The sequence below is a fragment of the Lithobates pipiens genome, unplaced genomic scaffold (assembly GCF_037356315.1).
Source record: "Lithobates pipiens isolate NorthernLeopardFrog02 unplaced genomic scaffold, aLitPip1_a1.2 Scaffold_30, whole genome shotgun sequence".
NCBI classification, from domain to species: Eukaryota; Metazoa; Chordata; class Amphibia; order Anura; family Ranidae; genus Lithobates; species Lithobates pipiens.
In genome coordinates, this window is record NW_027507791.1 from 102,785,976 (window position 1) to 102,811,070 (window position 25,095).

General features: G+C 44.0%; 1 protein-coding gene across 1 annotated transcript in view; it reads right to left on the reverse strand.

Annotated features, from left to right (window-relative positions):
- BAZ1A (bromodomain adjacent to zinc finger domain 1A) overlaps positions 1-24,382 on the reverse strand; it is a 134,177-nt gene extending 109,795 nt beyond the window's left edge. The window contains exons 1-7 of the mRNA XM_077464706.1: positions 24,182-24,382; positions 23,957-24,073; positions 11,155-11,433; positions 3,725-3,856; positions 2,028-2,129; positions 261-348; positions 38-145 (exon numbers count right to left, since the gene is read on the reverse strand). Coding sequence (XP_077320832.1) covers positions 38-145; positions 261-348; positions 2,028-2,129; positions 3,725-3,856; positions 11,155-11,433; positions 23,957-24,069 — 822 coding nt within the window. The 5' untranslated portion in view covers positions 24,070-24,073; positions 24,182-24,382. The remainder of the gene's footprint in view (positions 1-37; positions 146-260; positions 349-2,027; positions 2,130-3,724; positions 3,857-11,154; positions 11,434-23,956; positions 24,074-24,181) is intronic.
- Positions 24,383-25,095: the final 713 nt, after the last annotated feature.

Consider the following 25,095-nt stretch of genomic DNA (forward strand, 5'->3'; position numbering starts at 1 on the left):
CCCAAAACCCTTTGTCCAGATGTGTGTTGCAACATACCCTTGGCACAGGTTTTCTGTCTGCTGAAGGCTCAAACCTAGGAGGCTCATCAGGAAAATAACGGAAATAGTTCTTTTCCAAGATCTGGTACTTTGAAATTGTACTTGCCTTAAAGTTAAAAAAAAAAAAAAAAAAAAAAAAAAAAGGGGGAGTGATAGTTAGTGGAATAAAGTTGTTTATATTTACATGACCTCTAATAGACAAAATTTCCAGCCTTCTTTACCTTCGCTTTAACAAAACCATTCTGTATTTCACAGTGCAGCTTCAAGAAATATTTCAGTCTGTCTTTAGAAAATATGGAAGGCTTTCGACTAGAGAAAGAAAGAAAATGGTCAAAGGTCAATCCACTAAACTGTATTGTGTATGCCAAACTAACCAAGATAAGTTTTCCTAAAATAAATTAAAAAGCCATCTAAAAGGATTAGTGCATCTTTAATTCTGATAGCTGGATGCAAATTCCATAAATCCTCCAAAAACACAAGATATGCTGCTAATTTTTCTGGATTTAAACAGTGATATAAAAATGCGTACTGTACTAAGGTTTAAAAATGTACATAAAAAAATTAATAAAAATCACACACACAAAAATGTTATAAGATGTGGGGGAAATGAAAGATTTCTAGCATACCCCACTCTAATCAAAAGAACAAACATGGCTGGAGGTCTACTTTAAGTAATTGAAGTGGGGAGTTAAGATTTCAGTAGTTACACTTTATATTGGGAAGAAAACAGCCATTGATACAGAAACAAAAAAGGCAATTACATGTTCTGACAGTTGCCTCCTCTTTTTATTTTATTTCAGGTACTTATATAGCGCCAATTTACACAGCGCTTTAAATATACATTGTACATTCACATCAGTCCTTTGCCTTCAAGGAACTTACAACCTAAAGTCCAGCACATTCATACAAACTAGGGCCAACTTAGACAGGATCCAATTAACCTACTAGCATGTCTTTAGAGTGTGAGAGGAAACCAGAGTACCGGGAGGAAACTCACGCAGGCACAGGGAGAACATGCAAACTCCAGGCAGATGGTGTCGTGGTCAGGATGCGAACCAGCGACCCTTTTTGCTGCTAGGTCAGGGGTCTCCAAACTTTTTAGCCCGAGGGCCACATTGTAGATTTTGTAAATACTCGAGGGCCGAAAAAATGTATTTATAAATAAATATGTAAATCTCATCACAGCCTTTCCCCACTTGTGTGTCCCCTACCCTGATTACACCCCCAGATACCACACCATTCTGATACCACCACGACTCCCCCACCCCCCCCAGATACCCTCAGTCTGATCACACCCCCCTCCTCACACCTCTCCCCTAATACACCCCTCCACCATCACACACACCTTTGGGTTTTGCAGTTTTGCGGCAACTACTCCAGATGATGTGATGATGTTAGTGGAGGAATCTGCAGCACACCAGGGTGGGTTTAGCTGTCACTGGAGCAGGCACAATACCTCCATACAAATCTGGCAGTGGCACCTGCACAGAGCGGGAGCCGCCTCCAGCCCAACCTCCTCCTCTGCCGCCACTCCCCCAGCCCAACCTCCTCCTCTGCCGCCACTCCCCCAGCCCAACCTCCTCCTCTGCCGCCACTCCCCGAGCCTGACTCCTGCGAGCATGGGAATCAGCCCTATTACTCCGCCTACCTCTGCCTCATTGGATCCACTCTGCCAGCGGCAAACATACATCGCCCCGCCTGCCTTCTGCTCTGTCCCACTGCCTAAAGCGCACAGCAGGTAGTCTCTGAATGAGCTGCGGGCCGGATAAAACATCCCAGTGGGCCGTATGTGGCTTGCGGGCCGAGGTTTGGAGACCCCTGTACTAGGTTTAAGTGCTAACCACTAAACCACTGTGCTGCCCTTTCAGCTACACTGCAAATAAAATCACCAGCCCTGCAGCTTTTTTCCAAAATTCCACTGAATCATTGTCTTATCTAATGCTGCATTATTCTTGCTGCTTTGCAAGAGCCATAGTCCTTATACATACCTGACTTGGCACTGACGAACAGTAACAGATTCGTACATTGCTTCTACAACAGGCTTCACCTTGTACTTGAATAATGTTGGATCGATTGGTTCTATTTTCTTCCTATAGGAGACAAATTTATTTATTTTTTTAAAAAGGTGCAAATGAGGCCAATTCCTTTTTGCCTCGTAAACCAGCCAGTATTTGGATTGTAATGTGCAGTGCATAAGTGCTTGACAGTTTTCACTAAACTCTCAACAAATGGGTAAAACACAAAATGTAGTCCTACAGATGAACAATTCTGGCTGAAAATCAGAACTTGAGTCATACTTAGCTTAGGAAGAGATTTCATTTTTAGACTCACACATTTGCAATGATCTACTGGATTATATCACCACTGGAGCCCCAACAAATAACCCAAACAAGCAGCTACAGGACATATGTGCACAATGCCTCCACCTGTCGCAATCACTGCTCAGTGACTAAGCAACCTATTGCCAGGCAGAGAGCAGTCACATAAGGAGGTTTGAGTAGCTTATATGTACATACTCCCTGTACAAAGGTCTTGTGAGAGGCCAATGGTCTCTGAAACTAAGACAAAGGGCATAAACCTATCACTTGATTGTGCAGAGAACCAAGCACTGCTCCAGACTCTGCCACAGGAAAGAAATTTTGCCTCACAGATTAAGACCTGGAATGGTAGCCCTCAGACTCACAAGTGAAATATAACTTGAACATACACTAGACCTTGTAGGCAAATAGACTTCCTAACTCTTATTATCATAGAAAAAGGACTTCTAGAAACTGGGATTCAGCAATTATGCCATTATAGCCAGAAATCGCGAAGCATGATGGCAACTTGGTCCTTGGTGCAAAAGATCTTGAATATCTGGCAGTGCCCACTGAGTGTCTCCTAGAAGTCTTACCAAGTCAACATACACCCACAGCAAAGCTTAGGAATGAATCATTGATATCCTGGAACGATAAGGACATATAGGTAAACATCTTTAATGCCCACAGAAACCAGAAGATCTCCCTGGCGAAAGAAGGCGATGGCAGGGTTGTTAGATTCCCTGTGCAATTTTTGTAGCCGATTTTAAACATTCAAGAACTTTGAGATCCAGAATGGGGTGAATGTCTTCTTTGGGCTTGGGAACAGTGAGCAGATTGGAGTAAAACCCCTGGAACTGCTCTACCACAAGAACCAGGGGACTGATACCTTGATCCAAATGACCCAACAGAGATTGATGGAGTTCTGCTAATCCGAGTGGTGACACCAAAGTTTGAAGGGGTAAGGAAGTGAAATTTCAATTGAAACACAGACAGACAGACCACCCCCCGCACCCAAAAGGTCATAAGCAAGCTGCTAAAGTATACACAAAGGTTAACAAATGCCTCCCAATTTGGAAAATGAGGGTGCGCTTTGACGCAGAGGAAGGCTTGTCTGAGGATTTGGCAGACTGTGTGCTAGGACGACACTTGTGGGTGGATAGGCAGACAAGCTTGGATGGATTCTTTGAGAAGCCAGATGGAGTGAAAGATACAAAAAGGGACATTTCTTAACAGACAGAGAGAAGACTTCCATGCTGGACTAACGTAACTATGCAATGAAATCTATACATGGAGTTCCGCTTTAACAAAGACGATGCAGAATAAGCTAGGGTTTTACCAAATATGCAAAAAAAACAAAAAGATTTTGTTTATTAGGTTCTGCTTACCAGCTATCTGGTACAGGGGGCTCGTCATCGTCACTATCACTGATGACAATTGTGTCATTGTCAACGTTATTACCATTCGTCATGCCATTCTGTTGTGGAGGAGCTTTGATCTCCAAAACTGTGCACTCCAACCTGATACAAAACAAAGAAAGCCACTGATAATCACACGAAGGATATACAAGTTTGTACATGCTGATACTGCTTTAAAGGATATACTTTAACAAAACACACTTCAAATCAAGCTGCAGATCCTTCCATTGTCTTCCATCTGTCAATCAGCAAAGCCAAGGACAAAGGCTTCTTTTCATAGAAAAGAGCAAACATTTTAGAAAAAATTACTGAGCCAATTATACATTATTATTATTATTACATATACATAAACTGCCTTAAAGACTTGTACCTTTAAAAAAAAAAATGCCTTTAGTACAATTTTAACTAAAAAGGTTATACTGTACTAAACTGCTCCATACAACTATGTTTCACAGAAAAGTAGTCTCTCCCCCCCCCTTTTTCTGCCAGTCCCTGCAGGTGCCGTTGAAAATGCTGATAATAGCATTTTTGTGCCAGCTTGTAGTAGTGTTTTAGTAGCTTTTAGGAGTATTAGGCTTCATGTATACTAGCCGTTCAGAGGCATTTGGATGCTTTTTTCAGCTGCCCCTGAACTCATCCAATGTTATCTTACGTATACATGTACACGTTTAGAGGCTTTTCTTTGTGGGCAAAAAAATTTGTTTAGAAGCCAAAGTTTACGACGTTTCAGATGGCAAACACAACTAAACGTGGTACCGGTGTATAGCCGCATTTTCATTTAGAAGCGTTTTTAACCACTTCAATACTGGCCACATACACCTTCGTGCCCAGACCAATTTCCAGCTTTCAGCGCTGTCGCAATTTGAATGACAACTGCGCGGTCGTGCTACACTGTACCCAAACCAAATTTTTATAATTTTGTTCCCACAAAAAGAGCTTTCTTTTGGTGGTATTTAATCACCTCTGGGATTTTTTTTTCTGCAAAAAAAAAAAAAAACACAACTTTGTAAACAAGTTCTTTCACTTATGGGACACCAATGAGGTGGCACCAATATGCAGCACTGATGGGTTCATATAGGCGGCACAGATGGGCACTGATGTACACTAATGGATGGTACTGATGGATGCTAATCAGTGCCAAACAATGCCTGCCAGTGATGCCCATTCTGGGCACTGATTGGCATCCCTGGCGGTCCAGTGTGGGCATCCTCGGGGGGGGGGGGGGGGGTTGGCAAGTGGTTAAAGGGTGCCCTATTTTTTTTTTTACATGACAAAACTTAAAAAATGATAGCAAACGATGAAAAAACCACTAAAAAAATATTTTAAAGACTTCTAATTGCTTCAAAGACCATTTATATACCTCTAATGAGCCCATGAGCCAATCCAATACACCACTAGCATTTTGCCGTAAGCCAAAGTAGAAATGGAATTTGAACTATATGTTGTTATATTTGAACCAGATGACCCCACCATTGAGCTTGACCCCCCCCCCCCACTTGATCAAACATAGTTGCATGAAATTTAATATCAGATTTTAAATTTCCTCACATATGCTCATTATGGGATCCATAGTAAAAGCACCGAAAATGACCAGTTAGTTACACTTACCGGTAACGTCTTTTCTAGGAAATCTTCCAGGACGGCACACCTGAGAGATGACTGGTCCACCTGACAGGAAACACAATCAACAACAAATTTAAAAGTCCCCACCCCTCCCTCAGACCCTCAGTTATGGTAAAGAAAATCCCACACCAGTGTCAGAGGGAACATTCTGTGAGGAATCAATATACCACACCAATAAAACAAGGGTAGGGAAGTAGGCCTGCCGTCCTGGAAGATTTCCTAGAAAAGACGTTACCGGTAAGTGTAACTGGTCATTTTCTCCAGTCATCTTCCAGGACGGCACACCTGAGAGGATAAGCAAGAAGTTCAGGCCTACCTTTAGGGCGGGACAACCGCTTGTAGGACCTTCCTGCCAAATGCCAAATCCTGAGGGGACAACCGCTCCACTCTGTAGTGCCTTGGAAAAGTTCTATGGCTCGTCCATGTTGCTGCTCTGCAGATCTGGTCGATTGAGGCGCCTGCCCTTTCTGCCCAGGAGGTCGCCAGGGATCTGGTTGAATGCGCCTTAAGGCGGATTGGTACTGGTTTACCTGCCTGCCTATAAGCGATAGATATGGTTTGTCTAACCCATCTAGCTATCGTTGTTTTAGATGCTTGTAGACCCTTTCTCTTCCCTGAGAAGGTGATCAATAAATGACTGGATCTCCTAAAGTCTCTCACCCTTTCTAAATAGACTAGGAGACAACGCCTGACATCTAAGAAATGGAATCTTTCCTCTTCCTTATTCTTGGGATTCTGGCAAAAGGACGGGAGAATAATCTCCTGTGTTCTGTGAAATAATGAAGCTACCTTTGGCAAATAAAGAGGATCCTGAGTGAGGATTACCCTATCCTCTAGGATGCGTAAAAACGGCTCTTTAATTGAAAGAGCCTGTATATCACCCACCCTTCTGACCGTAGTGATAGCCAGGAGGAAGGCCAACTTAAATGATAAGAGTTTAACAGAAATTTGAGCCACCGGCTCAAAAGGCCCCCTTGTTAGGGCATCTAATACCAGGGACAGGTCCCATGGAGGGCAACTGACCGACCTAACTGGAACTACCCTTTCCCTGGCCGACAAAAATCTTTTTATCACCGGCTCCTGTCCTAGCTTCCTATCAAAAAACACGGACAGGGCTGCCACCTGGACCTTTAGGGTGCTAACTGCCAAACCCTGGTCCACCCCCTCTTGAAGGAAGTCTAGGATGGTAGGTATCATCTGGAGAGCCCCCTCCTTAGACTGCAGCCAGTGGGAGAAGACTTTCCAGACCTTTGCATAAATTTTTCTGGTGACGCCTTTCCTACTGAGGAGAAGAGTATCTATCACTCTTTCCGAACAGCCCCTGTCGCGGAGTACTTCCCTCTCAATAGCCATGCTGTCGGAGAGAGACGACCCGGGTCGGGGTGAAAGATTGGACCCTGACTGAGTAGGTCTCGTTGCACCGGCAGACGCAGCGGGGGAGCTATCGAGAGACTCTGAATGGTGGGAAACCAAACTCTCTTGGGCCACCAGGGTGCTATCAGTATCAGGTCTGTCCTTGAGTAGGTTCATTTCTGTAGGACTCTGGGAAGGAGTACCAATGGGGGAAAGGCATAAGCCAGCCTGAAATCCCACACTTGTACAAGAGCGTCTATCCCTTCTGCTTCTTGATCCTTGTAAAGGGAGAAAAACCTGAGTACCTTCGCATTCCCCCGGGAAGCGAACAAATCTATTTCTGGCTTGCCAAAATGTCTGCACACCAGGAAGAAGATTTCTTTGCTCAATCCCCATTCCCCCTGAAGGATGGGCTGTCTGCTTAGAAAATCTGCTTGCAGATTGAGTGAGCCTTTTATATGAATCGCTGACAGTGAAAGGACCTTCCTTTCTGCTTTCACAAGGATCTGCTGTGCTAACCGTCTTAGTTTGTCCGACCTTGTCCCCCCTTGGTCGTTTAGGTATGCCACCGTGACCAGGTTGTCTGAGAGGACCTGAACCTCTCTGTCCTGCAGCTCCTCTCGGAAATAGTCTAAGGCTTTGCCTACTGCCAGAAGCTCCCTGAAATTGGAAGATTCCCTGGCTTGGCTGTGGTTCCAGGGCCCCTGGGTATATCGGTCTCCCAGATGAGCCCCCCAACCCCAAGCGCTGGCGTCCGTGGTTAAGACCAAAGGGTTTACCTGAGACCAGGGGGCGACCATTCAACAAATTCTGTGGGTCGAGCCACCACCGCAGAGAACGAGATACCTCCTCTGTGATGGGTACTCTGTTCTCTAATGTTTCTCTTTTTCCTCCCCATGAGGCAAGTAGGAAAGTCTGAAGCTCCCGAGAATGGAGTTGTGCCCAGGTTACTGCCGGAATGCAGGCCGTCATGAGACCCAGCAGTCTCATTATATATCTCAGAGAGGCTTCTCCTCTTTCGAGAAGGGTGACAACCGCATTCTGGACCTTCGTTACCTTCTCTGTTGGTAAGAATACCTTCTGTGCCTGCGAGTCTAACAGGTAGCCTAGGTATAGCTTGGACTGAGATGGAGTCAGTGAGGACTTCTCCCGACTGACCATCCAGCCCAAGGTCTCCAGAGTTTCTAACACAATGTCTCTGTCTATTACTGCTTGCCTCTGATCCACACTGTAGATCAGCAAGTCGTCCAGGTAGGGTATTAACCCTATCCCTTGCAGATGTAGATATGCTACTACTTCGGCCATCACCTTTGTGAATACCCTTGGACTTGCCGCCAGCCCAAAGGGAAGAGCTCTGAACTGCCAGTGTTGTACCTTCTGCTGTATGCGAACTGCGAAGCGTAGGTACTTCTGGTGTTCGGGAGCAATGGGTACGTGTAGATAAGCGTCTTTTAGGTCCAGGGTGACCATAAAGACTCCTCTCTGAAGATGTTTTCTTACTGAGTAAATACTCTCCATCCTGAACTTCTTGTGAAGTAAGTAACGGTTGAGTCTTCTCAAATTTATTATCAACCGAAACTTGCCTGAGGGTTTTGGAACCACAAATACGTGTGAGTAAAAACCCTGGGCTAGCTGACTGGTTGGTACTGGAGCAATAACCCCTTGCTCTGCTAGCTCCTTTAGATTTCTCAGAAACCCTTTTGCCTTGGTTGGGTCCCTGGGAGGAAAAGTAATCAGAAACTCCTGTGGGGGATGACTCTGAAATTCCAGTCTGTACCCCACTTCTAAGAGATTTAAAATATATGGACTCTGCGTAATCCTTTCCCACTGGGGAAGGAAGTCGCTGAGTCTTGCGCCTACCTTTACAGTGGCGTCATTTGCCTTCTGAGAGGCTCCGGAACTGGAGAAAAGAATTGTACTTTTTTCTTTTCCTTTTCCCAAGTTCCACTTCTTCCTCTGTTCAGCTTTCCCCTTATGATGGGTCTTTGAGTAGGGGCCTCGAAAAAATGTCCCTTTCCCTCTTGGGCCTCACCGGGAACTTCTTTCCCTTTTCAGTAGATCGGGACAAAACCTGATCTAGGCCTGAGCCAAACAGCAGGGAACCCTCAAAAGGAATGCCGCATAAGCGAGACTTGGAAGTAAAATCTCCATCCCAGGTCTTTACCCATAGGGCCCTCCTGGCTGAGTTCAAAAGTGCTGCTGCCTTAGCTGTGGTCCTAACAGTCTCCACCGCTGCATCTGCCACATATGCTACCGCTCGACTGATTACCTCCAGCGAGTCTACGATTTCTTTAGTCTCCCTACTGCGGGAAACGTGATCCATTAATTTGCCAAGCCAGGTGTCTGCATTCCTGGCTACACAGGCAGAAGCTAGAGCCGGCGCCATTGCTGCCGCATTCGCCTCCCAGGCTCTTTTGAGTAAAGTCTCCGATTTTCTATCCATCTGATCTTGGATATTGCCAGAATCTTCAAAGGATAAATCGGACCTCTTAGATACCTGCGCTAAGGCTGCATCCAAGCGAGGAGTTTTAAAAAATTTCTCCTCCTCCTCATCTTTAAAAGGGACACCTTCTTTTCCAAGCTTTCAGTTTGAGAAGCTTGCGTTCAGGTTCCTTCCATTCTCTGAGGATTATCTCCTTCAGAGACTGGTGAATGGGAAAGGTTCTAGTCTGCAACCTTCCTAGACCTCTATATACTCTGTCCTGTGCTAAAACTTGAGCAGAGGGAACCTGGATATCTTCTGAGGTGTAAATGGCTTTTAATAAGCCTTCCATGTCCTCACTCGAGAACAAAAGTCCCCCAAGTTTAGCCTCCCCCTGGCTATCTTGGTCTGAATCTTCCTCCCCAGAACTAAAATCTGGGACCTGACCTTCCTCCACCTCAGACAATAGGGAGACTTGGCCCTGGGAACTTTCCGCATAAGATGTGGAAAAATTTTCTTGTAACTGAGGAGTCTCTCTCTCTGATGGTCCCTCCTCCAAACCCTTCACTAGGGTAGATTGAAAAGATTGAAGGGTGGCCAACATTTCTGCTTGTAAGGCCCTACATTCCTTCACGACCTGGGCGGTCTCCTTGCCTGCGAGTTTAATGATACATCTATCGCAGAAAGGTTTGGTGTGGTCTTGTGCTAACTTAGAATTACAATACCCACAACGCCTGGACTTTGAAGTAGCCTTTCCCTTAGACCTAGCAGCTGACCCCTGGGCAGAGCCTTCGGTCCCTGGGAATAGTCAAAAACAAATAGACAAATTAGCTACACATGTCCTAAAGGGGCACAGGAGGTCTCCCCAGAGTACCCTGCCCCTAAACACAGCTGGATCACTCACCCCCTGTGGAGACCTCAACGGCTGTCTGCTCAGACGGACCTTCCACTTCCATGGCGATTTACTGCCCTGCAGGATCGCTGGACCAAGGTACAATCTTGAGCGTCCCCTTGTTTGTCTTATAGATGCTGCCAACACAAGAGCGTTTCACCAGAAAAGAAGACTGGGTGCTTCACGCCGCACCCGCTCTGTTTAAATAGCGCGCCGATCGGCGCCATCTTTAGGAGGTCCGTCGTCCGGAAATGACGTACGGCCTTTTCCGGTCCTGCGCCATGAGGCTGGAACGCACGCCGGTGCGTCCAGCCGCCCCCAGAACCACCAGGCTTCCGGAACTCGATACCCTGAAGTGACGCCTTTGAACTTCCGGACATGCGCCGTAGTGCTGGAACGCACGCCACCCGCGTTCCGCACTCCGGAAGAAAGCAGCTCACCTCACTCCACCAACGAACCCTGTTCAAGGCAAAAGGCATGAAAGGGGAATAGCACTTCTGGGACAACTCCCCTGTCCCCTGAGGCTGTAACAAGGCTCCCAAAAGAGGCCTTGAGTGAGGGCTATCTCCCCCAAGTATTCCCTGGGGGTTACAAGGGAGCATCACAGACCCTGTCTGCTAAGTCCCAGCAAGATAAACCTCACAAGGAAAAAACGGGGTCCCAGACCCCACAACAAAAAATTAAAAAGAAACTTGGTTTCGCTGCCATCCTGTGGGAAACACAATCAAGAACTGAGGGTCTGAGGGAGGGGTGGGGACTTTTAAATTTGTTGTTGATTGTGTTTCCTGTCAGGTGGACCAGTCATCTCTCAGGTGTGCCGTCCTGGAAGATGACTGGAGAAATTTAGATAGATACAAGTACACTTCTGCTCTCTCAGCTGCTGCTACTCACTCAGGTCTCAGAATGGCTGAAATAGTTAAATACAGTTTTTTGTGCTTTAGGAGGGTCTTATGATGTTACCTTAAATAAATGCTCCTAGACGCGAACACGGCAAAACGCTGCTAAAAGCGACTAAACGGGCGTTTCATTGTAAAATTAACAATCATCATATTACAAATCAAGTAATTTTTCACAAGTCCCCCAATGTCTACCATAATCTATAGAAATTACCTTGCACCGCTGTTTCTCACAACGGTAACAGTTTCACCAACAAAGAAGCGATCCTTCACATACTCATATACATCATCGCACAGGTCTGATAATTTCTGGTGGCTGGCAAGTGTAGACAAATAGAGCACTGGCACTGCCACAGACTCAGGGAAATTCTGCAAACTCTTCTTTACTTTCTTCTCAGATTCAAGCGCTTCTTGATAGGTAAGCCCAGACTTTCCAGTGAAGGAGCAGCTCCATACAAGGCTGTTGCACAGGATAGTGCGCTCAAAAAACTCACTGTGTTAAAAAGAGAAATATTTTAAACTTTCTGTACAAGAGGTCTGGAAATATAGAAAACTTTAAAGCTGGGTGAGAGCTGAATTACAGGATAGGATACGCTAAGATTTTGTACACATACTGCATTGCACGAGTAAACTTGACTGACTGGATTTTGGCAGTGGGGCAGCTAATAATGTTAACCACTTGGAATATACAAAGGCCAAGCACCTGCCTGTCTTATTCAAAAGGTTTGTGTTAAAATTGCAGGAACCTATGATACTTTGAGACAAAAGGAAAAAAAAAAGAAAATAAAAAAAAGGGGGAGGTAAACAATGGCAACCTTTCTACTTTCTCAGAACAGGTGTACATATTGGCTTTTATCAACTTTTTTTTTTTACAGGGGTGTTTTTTGGATGGGAAAAACAACAAAAAAAACAAAAACAAAAAAAACAAAAAAACAAAAAAAACAAACACACAATACTAGTTGGTTTGAAGGGGAGTTTTTCAGCTGTATAAATGCTCCAACTCTAAAAAACGCTCACAAAAGCTGAAACATGGGGCTTTTCAACGTTTATGAGCCATAAAATGAGCCGTTCCTCTCAAGACCTCCTGCTCTCTAGCTCCCTCATCACCTCCTCCCATACTCGCCTCCAGGACTTTTCCAAAGCCTCTCCAATCCTATGGAATGCCCTACCCCAATCTGTCCTCCTATCTCCTACTTTATTAGCTTTTAGACAATCCCTGAAAACACTTCTCTTCAGAGAAGCCTACCCCACCCACACCTAACTGTATTTTCATTTTCTCCATCAGCTCATCCCCCCACAGTTATTACCTTTTGTTTCAACTTGACCCTCCCTTTTAGATTGTAAGCTCTAACGAGCAGGGCCCTCTGATCCCTCCTGTATTGATTTGTATTGTAAGTGTACTGTCTGCCCTCATATTGTAAAGTGCTGGAAGAAGAAGAAAGAAGAAGAAAGAAGAAGAAAGAAGAAGAAAGAAGAAGAAAGAAGAAGAAAGAAGAAGAAAGAAGAAGAAAGAAGAAGAAAGAAGAAGAAAGAAGAAGAAAGAAGAAGAAGAAAGAAGAAGAAAGAAGAAGAAAGAAGAAGAAAGAAGAAGAAAGAAGAAGAAAGAAGAAGAAAGAAGAATTTGTGAGAGAATAGTTTTGCTAAAAAACGCAAACGCTATAAAACACAAACACTAAAAAATGCAGCAAAACACATCAAAACTTCCGTCTTCAACTCAGCATTTTACAGCTAAAAGCAACTGCCATTTTTAGAACATGAAGGCCAAAGCATCACATACAGTGCCGTGAAAAAGTATACCCACCCCTTGAAATTTTCCACATTTTGTCATGGTACAATCAAAAACGTAAAATGTATTTTATTGGGATTTTTTTTGATAGACCAACACCAAGTGCCACGTAATTGTGAAGTGAAAAAAATAAAAAATAAATAAAAAAAAAAGATAAATGGTTTTCAAAATGTCCTACAAATATCTAAAAAGTTTGGCGTGCATTTGTATTCAGTCCCCTTTACGCTGATACCCATAACTAAACGTTAGTGGAACCAATAGCCTTCAAAAGTCACCCAATTAGTAAATAGAGAGTCTACCTGTGTGCAATTTAATCTCAGTATAAATACAGCGGACATTAAAAAGTCCAAACCGCTAAAATGAAGGCCCCGTTCACACCTATGCGAATTAGATGCGGCTTACACCGCATCCAGCTCGCAGGACATTTAAAAATACATTCAAATACATTTTTTTTGTTCACATATGTGTGTTGCATTCGCACTGCGCATTGCACAAAAAACAAAAAATAAAAAATAAAAAAAATAAAAGTGTGCATTTTCTGGGCATTGCGGTGCAAATTGCAAGCACATTATCCTCTATGGCAGTGATGGCGAACCTTGGCACTCCAGATGTTTTGGAACTACATTTCCCATGATGCTCATGCACTCTGCAGTGTAGTCGAGCATAATGGGAAATGTAGTTCCAAAACATCTGGGGTGCCAAGGTACGCCATCACTGCTCTATGGGAACGCTTCTGATTCACAGACGCATTTCGTTCTAAACAAGAAATCTCTCCTCACTACACACACCTCCCCCTCCTCTTCCTGCTCAGCTGATGCGCAGATAGAACGGAGCAGCACCACTAGACAGCTGCTTTTTCTCTTCACAGAGAAGATGTAGCTGGAGGTCGCACCACACTGGTGGGAACCCGGCCTAAAAGTACACCCTCTAAGTGAACATGTCCAAATTGGGCTCAATTAGCCATTTTCCCTCCACGGTGTCAAGTGACTCGTTAGTGTTACAAGGTCTCAGGTGTGAATGGGGAGCAGGTGTGTTAAATTGTGTGTTACTGCTCTCACTCTCTCATACTGGTCGCTGGAAGTTCAACGGGGCACCCCATGGCAAAGAATTCTCTACGGATCTGAAAAAAAGAATTTTGCTCTACATAAAGATGGCATAGGCTATAAGAAGATTGCCAAGACCCTGAAACTGAGCTGCAGCACGGTGGCCAAGACCTTAACCATATAGTTGGTTATTTATATTTACCAGTGCATATAGATATTTAAGAATAAATTGCCTTTTTTTTTTAAACTTTACATAGTAACTAAAATTATACACCACACTTTTAAGGTTATTAACCGATCAAAACCACAAATTGGCCATCTAAATCGATAATTAAAATAATCGTTAGTTGCAGCCCTAGCCAAGTCCATACAGCAGTTTAACTGGACAGGTACCACTCAGAACAGGCTTTGCCATGATCAACCAAAGAAGATGAGTGCACGTGCTCAGTGTCATATCCAGAGGTTGTCTTTGGAAAATAGACAGATGAGTGCTGCCAGCATTGATGCAGAGGTTGAAGGGGTGGGGGAGTCAGCCTGTCAGTTCCCAGACCATATGGCGCACACTGCATCAAATTAGTCTGAATGGCTGTCATTCCAGAAGGAAGCTTCTTCTAAAAGATGATGCACAAGAAAGCCCGCAAACAGTTTGCTGAACACAAGCAGACTAAGAACATGGATTACTGGAACCATATCCTGCTGTCTGATGAGACCAAGATAAACTTATTTGGTTCAGATGGTGTCAAGCGTGCGTGGAGGCAACCAGGTGAGGAGTACAAAGACAAGTGTGTCTTTTCTACAGTCAAACATGGTGGTAGAAGTGTCATGGTCTGGGGCTGCATAAGTGCTGCCAGAACTGGGGAGCTACAGTTTATTGAGGAAACCATGAATGCCAACATGTACTGTGAAATACTGAAGCAGAGCATGATTCCCTCCCTTTGTAGACTTGGCCGCAGGACAGTATTCCAACATAGCCACCCCAAACACACCTCCAAGATGACCACTGCCTTGCTAAAGAGGCTGAGGGTAAAGGTGATGGACTGGCCAAGCATGTCTCCAGACCTAAACTCTATGGAGCATCCTCAAACAGAAGGTGGGAGTGCAAGGTCTCTAACATCCACCAGCTTTGTTATGTCATGGAAGAGTGGAAAGGGACTCCAGTGACAACCTGTGATGCTCTGGTGAACTCCATGCCCCAGAGGGTTAATGCAGTGCTGGAAACTAATGGTGGCCACTGTCCACACAAAATATTGACACTTTGGGCCCAATTTGGATATTTTCACTTAGGGGGTGTACTCACTTTTGTTGCCAGCGGTTTAGACATTAATGGCTGTGTGAGTTATTTTGAGGGGGACAGCAAATTTACATTTACACAAGCTGTACACTCACTACTTTACATTGTAGCAAAGTGTCATTTCTTCAGGGTTGTCACATGAAAAGATAATAAAAAAAATTTACAAAAATGTGAGGGGGTGTACTCACTTTTGTGAGATACTGTATAATATGCATGTAATGATTTGATATGGTAGAATGGGCGGCACAGTGGTGTAGTGGTTAGCACTCTCACCTAGCAGTAAGAAGGGTCGCTGCTTCAAATCCCAACCATGACACTACCTGCCTGGAGTTTGCATGTTCTCCCTGTGCCTGCGTGGGTTTCCTCCGGGTACTCTGGTTTCCTCCCACAATCCAAAGACATGCAGGTAGGTTAATTGGCTTCTGTCCAAAATTGGCCCTAGTATATGAATGGGGACCTTGGATTGTGGGCGCCTTGAAGGTAGGGACCAATGTGAGTGTGCAATGTACAGGGATAGGGTCCATTGTAGACACTCACTCAGGTTGAACTGGATGGACTAGTGTCTTTATTCAACCTTACTAACTATGAAACTATGAATGCAGTTTCTTGCATTTAGAAGTGAAATCTTGAAATTGAAAAAAAAAAAAAAAAAAAATTGTAATCTGTGCGTTCATAAGCAGATTGAACACTATATGCATGTAAACACATGAGTTTGAAGGGATAGTATCAATGCAAAACAAAAAGTATACAATTTCAGATCAATTTCTCTGGTGTTTGAATAAAACCAAAACTCCAAAAAAGTTGGGATGCTGTGTGAAATCTACATAAAAATGGAATGCAATGATTTGCATATCTCACAAACCCATATTTTATTTACATCAGAAAACCTCAAATGTTTAAACCATGAAAATTAACTATATTAATAAAATAAGGTAATTTTAAAATTGATGGTAGCAACATGACTCAAGACTTTTTTTTTAATACTTTAAACATCTGGAAACCGAGGAGACCAGTTACTGGAATTTTGGGAGAGGATGTTGTTCCATTCTTACCCGATATAGAATTCTAACTGCTCAACAGTATTGGGTGGTCTTTGACAAGATGTGCCAAATATTTTCATTTGGTGAAAAGTCTGGACTGCAGGCAGGCCAGTTAAGCACCTGGACTCTTCTACTACGAAGCCATGCTGTTGTCACAGACACAGTATGCAGTTTAGCATTGTCCTTCTGAAATATGCAAGGCCTTCCCTGAAAAAGATACCATTCTGGATGGGAGCATATGCTGCTCTAAAACCTGGATACAGTGGTGTGAAAAAGTGTTTGCCCCCTTCCTCATTTCCTGTTCCTTTGCATGTTTGTCACACTTAAGTGTTTCGGAACATCAAACCAATTTAAACAATAGTCAAGGACAACACAAGTAAACACAAAATGCAATTTGTAAATGAAGGTGTTTATTATTAAAGGTGAAAAAAAATCCAAACCATCATGGCCCTGTGTGAAAAAGTGATTGCCCCCTAAACCTAATAACTGGTTGGGCCACCCTTAGCAGCAACAACTGCAACCAAGCGTTTGCGATAACGTGCAATGAGGCTTTTACAGCGTCCTGGAGGAATTTTGGCCCACTCATCTTTGCAGAATTGTCCTAATTCAGTTACATTAGAGGGTTTTCGAGCATGAACGGCCTTTTTAAGGTCATACCACAACATCTCAATAGGATTCAGGTCAGGACTTTGGCTAGGCCACTCCAAAGTCTTCATTTTGTTTTTCTTCAGCCATTCGGTGGTGGACTTGCTGGTGTGTTTAGGATCATTGTCCTGCTGCAGAACCCAAGTTCGTTTCAGCTTGAGTACACGAACAGATGGTCGGACATTCTCTTTCAGGATCTCTTGGTAGACAGCAGAATTCATAGTTCCTTTTATCACGGCAAGTCTTCCAGGTCCTGAAGCAGCAAAACAGCCCCAGACCATCACACTACCACCACCATATTTTACGGTTGGTATAATGTTCTTTTTATGAAATGCAGTGTTCCTTCTACGCCAGATATACTTGGACACACACCTTCCAAAGAGTTCCACTTTTGTCTCATCGGTCCACAGAATGTTGTCCCAAAAGTCTTGGGGGATCATCAAGATGTGTTGTGGAGAAATTGAGACGAGCTTTGATGTTCTTTTTGCTCAGCAGTGGTTTTCTCCTTGGAACTCTGCCATGCAGGCCATTTTTGCCCAGTCTTTTCCTGATGGTGGAGGCATGAACGCTGACCTTAACTGAGGCAAGTGAGGCCTGCAGTTCCTTGGACGTTGTTGTGGGGTCTTTTGTGACCTCTTGGATGAGTCGTCGCTGCGCTCTTGGGGTAATTTTGGGCGGCCGGCCACTCCTGGGAAGGTTCACCACTGTTCCATGTCTTCGCCATTTGTGGATAATGGCTCTCACTGTGGTTCGCTGGATTCCCAAAGATTTGGAAATGGCTTTATAACCCTTTCCAGACTGATAGATCTCAATTACTTTCTTTCTCAATTGTTCCTGAATTTCTTTGGGTCTCGGCATGATGTGTAGCTTTTAAGGATCTTCTGGTGGACCTTACTGTGTCAAGCAGCTCCTATTTAAGTGATGCCTTGATTGTGAACAGGTGTGGCAATAATCAGGCCTGGGTGTGGCTAGAGAAATTGAACTCAGGTGTGGACAACCACAGTTATAGTATGTTTTAACAAGGGGGGGCAATCACTTTTTCACACAGGGCCATGATGGTTTGGATTTTTTTCACCTTTAGGCTGGGTTCACACTGCTGCGGGGGGAGATCCGGATGTGATTCGCACCGAAAATCACATCCGATCTCCGTAGCGATGCGAGTTCAGCCATACAGATAGTATGGCTGAATTCGCATCGCTCCCGCAGCAAACTCGCACGGGACCCTTTTTTTGGTCCGCAACAGAATCGGATCGCATGGGGGTTCACACCATGCGATCCGATTCCTGTGCGAGTCGGCAGATCGCACTGCGATATGTGGACGGATCTGGGGGTGTCATTAACATATCATTGACACTCCCAGCCGTCCGCATAGGGCAGTGTGAACTGCCGGCGGGAGTAATGCGATGCGGGAAAACGCCGCGGATTCGCAGCGTTCCCGCATCGCAGCGGTGTGAACCCGGCCTTAATAATAAACACCTTAATTTACAAATTGCATTTTGTGTTTACTTGTGTTGTCCTTGACTATTGTTTAAATTGGTTTGATGTTCCGAAACACTTAAGTGTGACAAACATGCAAAGGAACAGGAAATGAGGAAGGGGGCAAACACTTTTTCACACCACTGTATATCTTTCAGCATTGATGGAGCCTCTGCAGATGTGCAAGCCACCCATTCCATACACAGTAATGCCCCCCATACCATCAGCTGCATACTTTTGAACTGGAGCGCTGATAAGCCGGAAGATCCCTCTCCTCTTTAGTCCGGAAGATGCGGCACCCATGGTTGCCAAAAAATGTAATATTTGGATTCATCTGACCACAGCAAAGTTTTCCACTTTTCAAAAAAAAAAAATATAAAAAGGGTTTTAGCTCTGAGAAGATTTTGTGCAGCGTTTCTGGATCATGCTCAGATATTGCTTCTTTGCATGACAGAGCTGTCATTTACATTTTTTGGATTACACAGCAAACTGTTCACAGACAGTAATTTTTGATAGTATTCCTGGGCCCATGCAGAGATGTCCATTCCCAGAATAATGCCTGGTTTTAATGCAGTGCCGTCTAAGGGCCTGACCATCACAGGCATCAAATATTGCATTTCAGTCTTGTCCCTTCCTTGCACACACATTTCTCCAGATTCTCTGAAACTTTTGATAATGTAAAATTGCAAAGACTAATAACATGGAACATTATTCTGAAACTGACAGTTTTTAGACGCAGCTTTTCACAGACTAGTGAACCTCTGACCAGCTTCTGAGACTCTCCAAGATTCTTTTTATACCCAAGCATGTTACTGACCTGGTGCCAATTAACCTAATTAGTTACAAAATGTTGTTCCAGCTCTTCCTTGTTGGTACCACTTTCTTTGCCAGCTTTTTGTTACTCTGTCCCAACTCTTGAGATGTGTTGCTGCCATCAATTTCAAAATAACCTTTTTTTTTCTTAAATAGTTACAATCTATTTTATTTTTTTTAACATTTGATAAGTTTTCCATTTTGAATAAAATATGGGGTTATAACATATGACAAATCAATACATTAGGTTTATGTAGATTTTACACAGCACCCCAACTTTTTGGAATTGGGGTTGAAAAACAAAGGAAGCCTGTGTGAATGAAGCCCAAAACAGCAGATATAAGATGGTACTCCAGGCAAAAATAAAATAATTAATCCTTTCTATACTCTTTACACAACACTGACCACACAAGAAGTGAAAAGAAAGCCCTCAATACAAACGAAAAAGCAATAAAAACACCTTAATTACTAACTTTTTCCCCAAAACTTGGAAGTTTTGGCTGGAGTAAAACATAAAAACCCTTGTCTGACCCTGTAAGATTTATAAGAGAGTTAGATGTCTACACGTGGCTTATCTCTGTTAAATTGGGACCTCTACATTTAACAATTAAACACTACGTGAGCCACAACCATAAATTAAATGGTATGCAAAAAAAAATAAAAAATTGCAAAAGCTTAACATCTTCTACCAAAAAGTCCAAACTATTTTTACATGGATTGTAAGATTGTAGCAAATCAGCAGTAAGAATATCTAAATATGACCATGCTAAAGTTTGAACTTAGAAAAGCACATGTGGGTAGATTGCTCCCAGAACAATAACTTTCAGTTGTACAATACATATCGCCAAGCTCTCAGATTACACACAGGCTTTGTGTCTTCAGATGCATTTCACTGCAACCAACAACTCAGCTGCACCAGGCTCTCTGCATGTCTGCCCTCCTCAAAGGGAACAACAGTCATGGAATTGTGTCTGTCTCACACAAAAGCTGCTGAAAACAAAGAGGAGGAAGATGGCCAGCATGAAATCACACAGGATTGCAAACTCTAAAAAGTTACATCCAGCAATTTATTATCTGATTGAGCATTAAATAAAAAATAAAAATGACAGAAAGAAGAAGTCGCAACAAAAGATATAAAGTACAAAAAGAAATGTTTAGATACATGTGTGAATGAGAACAGGGAAGGTACAATGCCTACTGAGCTGTGGTTTTATGAAGGTGCACAATGACAAACTTTACAGAGACTGAAGCCAATGAAAAACAAGAACAAAGACATTTCAAACTCTACGGGACTTCAAACAGCTGACGACAACCACCTTGCCATGGAGTCCCACAGCACTGACATAAGAAACCTGTCAGCAAAGGCTACAATTGTTGTCCTTTCTGGAAAATCCTTAATATCATACTACTCCCCTTGCTTCCCTACCCCGAGTCACTGAACTGATCCTAATGATCAGATGACCTCTGACTGTCCTGACATCCATACTTGATCCCGGTCATCATAACAGTTTCTTTTTAAGACAGATCCACTTTGAGCTTATTTTAGCATATTACATTAGAAGATCTAGTAACAGCAACAAGAAATGAGTATCTACATAACAAACCATGAAAAATTGTTGTCATCCTGCCTGTCCTATCTAAATGCTGTGTTATCAAGGCACACTTCATGGTCATACTTTTGTGCATTGTTTGCATATCCCACCCTTTCTATCTATTGGCTTTTTTACAATGCTGCATTTTATAGCTATACTTTGCATTTTTAAAGTACAGTAAAGACAGATTAATTCTACTAATCCTCCCTCATCTCACACAAGCACGCAAAAGATGTCAAATTGCAATTTCCCGCTGTACGTTGTTCATTGTTTGCGCCCACTTGGCCCCCTAATGTTACCCAATCATCCATAGCGCCCTAAATCAATAGAGTTGCATACTGTACTGTTTTCATTGTCAGCAGCCATTATTCCTAATGGCTGTCATTGTGGCACTTAATGATCATACTTGGGATTATTCAATTACAATAATGACAGATCAATCCCCTCCAATCCCACAAATGTCATAACTGCCAGTCAACTAACATTTTCTTTTTACGACAGATCTACTTTGAGCTTATTCTAGCATATTACATTAGAGGATCTAGTAACAGCAACAAGAAATGATGGTCCCAAGCCCTTTCATTTTGTTTACATTCCAGTGTGAAAATCTGTCCTTTACTAAACGCATGTCTAAGCATTTATTTTAGATTTGAATCGACAAAGTGGGAATGAATTAAACCACCAGGTGAATTTTTTACTTCTAGCGATTTCCCCCTCACTAAGCTGGATTCTCATGAGTTACCCCCCATGCATCCTCCAAATTAAATCAATGGAGACGCACCTAAACGCATGTCAGCAGAGTTATAATGCACTTTGTATTGAATGTCAATGCACAGTGACATGACATGCTCACATGCATCGCTTTGCGTCCCAATGTAAAAGTCTTGATGGCTTTCTCCCTTTTTGTATAAAGCAAAATGTAAAAGGTGTGAATCCAGTCCAGCTGTCACAGCGACAACAGTTTTACCAGACAGGTATCCAAGAAAATCTGCACCATACAAACTGCCATAAAGAGCTGACTGGGGCCCCAGCATCCCCCTACTGGGTGTTACCGCGGGAGAATTCCCTTGCTTCCTTTCTGGTGAAGCCTCTGTCATTGGGATAGGAAGTAAGGGGACATCTCTCCAACACAGCCTTAAACACTGATAAAAAATAGACAGGGGGGCTCTAATGCAGTCTTCACCATATTCATAACTAAAAGAAAAATAGCCTTTGGCTGGACTTCCCCCTTAACTAGTACACAGGCTGTATACATATGGGGGGGGGGGGGGGGGGAGTACACAGCCTGTACATTATACGGGGGGGGTACACAGTCTGTACATTATACGGGGGGGGGGGGTACACAGTCTGTACATTATACGAGGGGGGGTACACAGTCTGTACATTATACGAGGGGGGGGGGGGGGGGGAGTACAGTCTGCATATTATACATATTATATGGGGGGTACACAGTCTGTGTATTATACGGGGGGAGGGGGGGGGGGGGGAGTATACAGTCTGTATATTATATGGGGCGGAGTATACAGTCTGTATATTATATGGGGGGGGTATACCATCTGTATAATATACAGAATACTCCCCCCCCATATAATATACAGACTGTACACCCCCCCACGTATATTATACGGTGAGAGTATACAGTCTGTATACTATACGGGGGGGGGGGAGTATACAGTCTATATATTACATGGGGGGGTGTATACAGGGGGGAGGGTATATACAGTCTGCATATTACATGGGGGAGGGTATATACAGTCTGCATATTACATGGGGGGAGGGTATATACAGTCTGCATATTACATGGGGGGAGGGTATATACAGTCTGCATATTACATGGGGGGAGGGTATATACAGTCTGCATATTACATGGGGGGGGGGGTATATACAGTCTGCATATTACATGGGGGGGTATATACAGTCTGCATATTACATGGGGGGGGGTATATACAGTCTGCATATTACATGGGGGGGGTATATACAGTCTGCATATTACATGGGGGGGGTATATACAGTCTGCATATTACATGGGGGGGAAGTATACAGCCTGCATATTACATGGGGGGGAAGTATACAGCCTGCATATTACATGGGGGGGAAGTATACAGCCTGCATATTACATGAGGGGGAAGTATACAGCCTGCATATTACATGGGGGGGAAGTATACAGTCTGTATATTACATGGGGGGGGAAGTATACAGTCTGTATATTACATGGGGGGGGGAAGTATACAGTCTGTATATTACATGGGGGGGGGGGGGAGTATACAGTCTGTATATTACATGGGGGGGGGGGGGAAGTATACAGTCTGTATATTACATGGGGGGGGGGGGGGAGTACACAGTCTGTATATTACATGGGGGGGGGGAAGTATACAGTCTGTATATTACATGGGGGGGGGGGGGAAGTATACAGTCTGTATATTACATGGGGGGGGGGGGGAAGTATACAGTCTGTATATTACATGGGGGGGGGGGGGGGAGTATACAGTCTGTATATTACATGGGGGGGGGGGGGGAGTATACAGTCTGTATATTACATGGGGGGGGGGGAAGTATACAGTCTGTATATTATATAGGGGGGAGTACACAGTCTGTATATTATATAGGGGGGGAGTACAAAGTCTGTATATTATATAGGGGGGAGTACACAGTCTGTATATTATATAGGGGGGAGTACACAGTCTGTATATTATATAGGGGGGAGTACACAGTCTGTATATTATATAGGGGGGAGTACACAGTCTGTATATTATATAGGGGGGAGTACACAGTCTGTATATTATATAGGGGGGAGTACACAGTCTGTATATTATATAGGGGGGGGAGTACACAGTCTGTATATTATATAGGGGGGTAGTACACAGTCTGTATATTATATAGGGGGGTAGTACACAGTCTGTATATTATATAGGGGGGGGGGAGTACACAGTCTGTATATTATATAGGGGGGGGGAGTACACAGTCTGTATATTATATAGGGGGGAGTACACAGTCTGTATATTATATAGGGGGGAGTACACAGTCTGTATATTATATAGGGGGGAGTACACAGTCTGTATATTATATAGGGGGGAGTACACAGTCTGTATATTACATAGGTGGGGAGTACACAGTCTGTATATTACATAGGGGGGAGTACACAGTCTGTATATTACATAGGGGGGGAGTACACAGTCTGTATATTATATAGGGGGGGGGAGTACACAGTCTGTATATTACATAGGGGGGGAGTACACAGACCGATTGGTCCCCGGCTCACACACAGTGACATGTGCCGGGGGAAGAGTACAATGGCCGGACAACAAAGCCCGGGGCCGGCCTCTCACTCACTCGTAGTCCCTGAACACCTCGTTGGTGACCCGGCAGTAGAAGAGTCTCTCGGTCGGGTCCAGATCGGCAGGTAGTGGGGTCCGGGTGAACGGTTTCCGGTGTAGTAGCGGCATGGCACTGAGGAGACACAACAACACACACAATTACACAACTTATCATGGCGACCACCGGAGAGGAGCAGGCCCGCCACGAGGGCGGTGCTCCGGTGTGATAATAGCTCGGTACCCATGTGATCTCCGGTAGTCCTCGTCCTGTTAGACAGCTCGCCGGTGATCGCGCTGAGACAGTCCCGCCGGGCACTTCCGGTAGCGAGCAGCTGGAGGAGGTCCGGTAGGCGGGAAGAGATGGAGGTGGCGGGCTGTGTTGTTGTTTCGGTTGCCGCTGGCGGGAGAGGAAAGCTGATCCGGATCTTCCCCTATTGTGTGCTGACAGCACGGCCCTCTCCGATTGGAGGCTCTGCCTGAGGCCTCATCCTTGAGTGCTGTAACCCATAGCAACCAATCAGGAGCCTCTGTTCGTGGCAGGCAGACGCCACGTGGATTTTAATTGGTTGCTATGGGTTACTGCACTCAGGCGGATCTATATTCTATTCTATGTGGTCATGGCAATAGTATTCTATAGACCTTAATTTTTAAGGTCACATGGAGTGCTTTGGACCTTCCACAATGCAAATCAAACTGTTGGGTTGAAGTTTTACACCAAAAACATTTCATGACATTTTATTTTGTTCCATGGGACTCCCCTCCACCTCAGGCCTCACACTGTATGTGGTGACTGGCACCCTTCACCACAAGGTGACATACAAAGCAATTGTAAAACAACCGCTGCCAACTGTTAGTAAATTTACAGTTTGTAAAAATCAGTGACTTTTACGTCTGTCAGCATCTGATAATTTGTGGTGCTGTGCATTGACTTTTGTAAATGTAAAGCAGGCAAATGACTTGCTGTGTGTATTGTCAGGGTTTCCATATTGTGTTTATACTGTTCAAAAATCCATTGTCCTCCATTTTAATAGGAGTTCTGTCATTTTTCAGGTTGCCAGAAAAATTGTACTCTGGCAGTAAATTTTCTATGTTTTGTCAGTAAAAAATACTGCGGAGGTTGGCAACCCTCGCACAGTGCGTTGTGGAAAACTACAG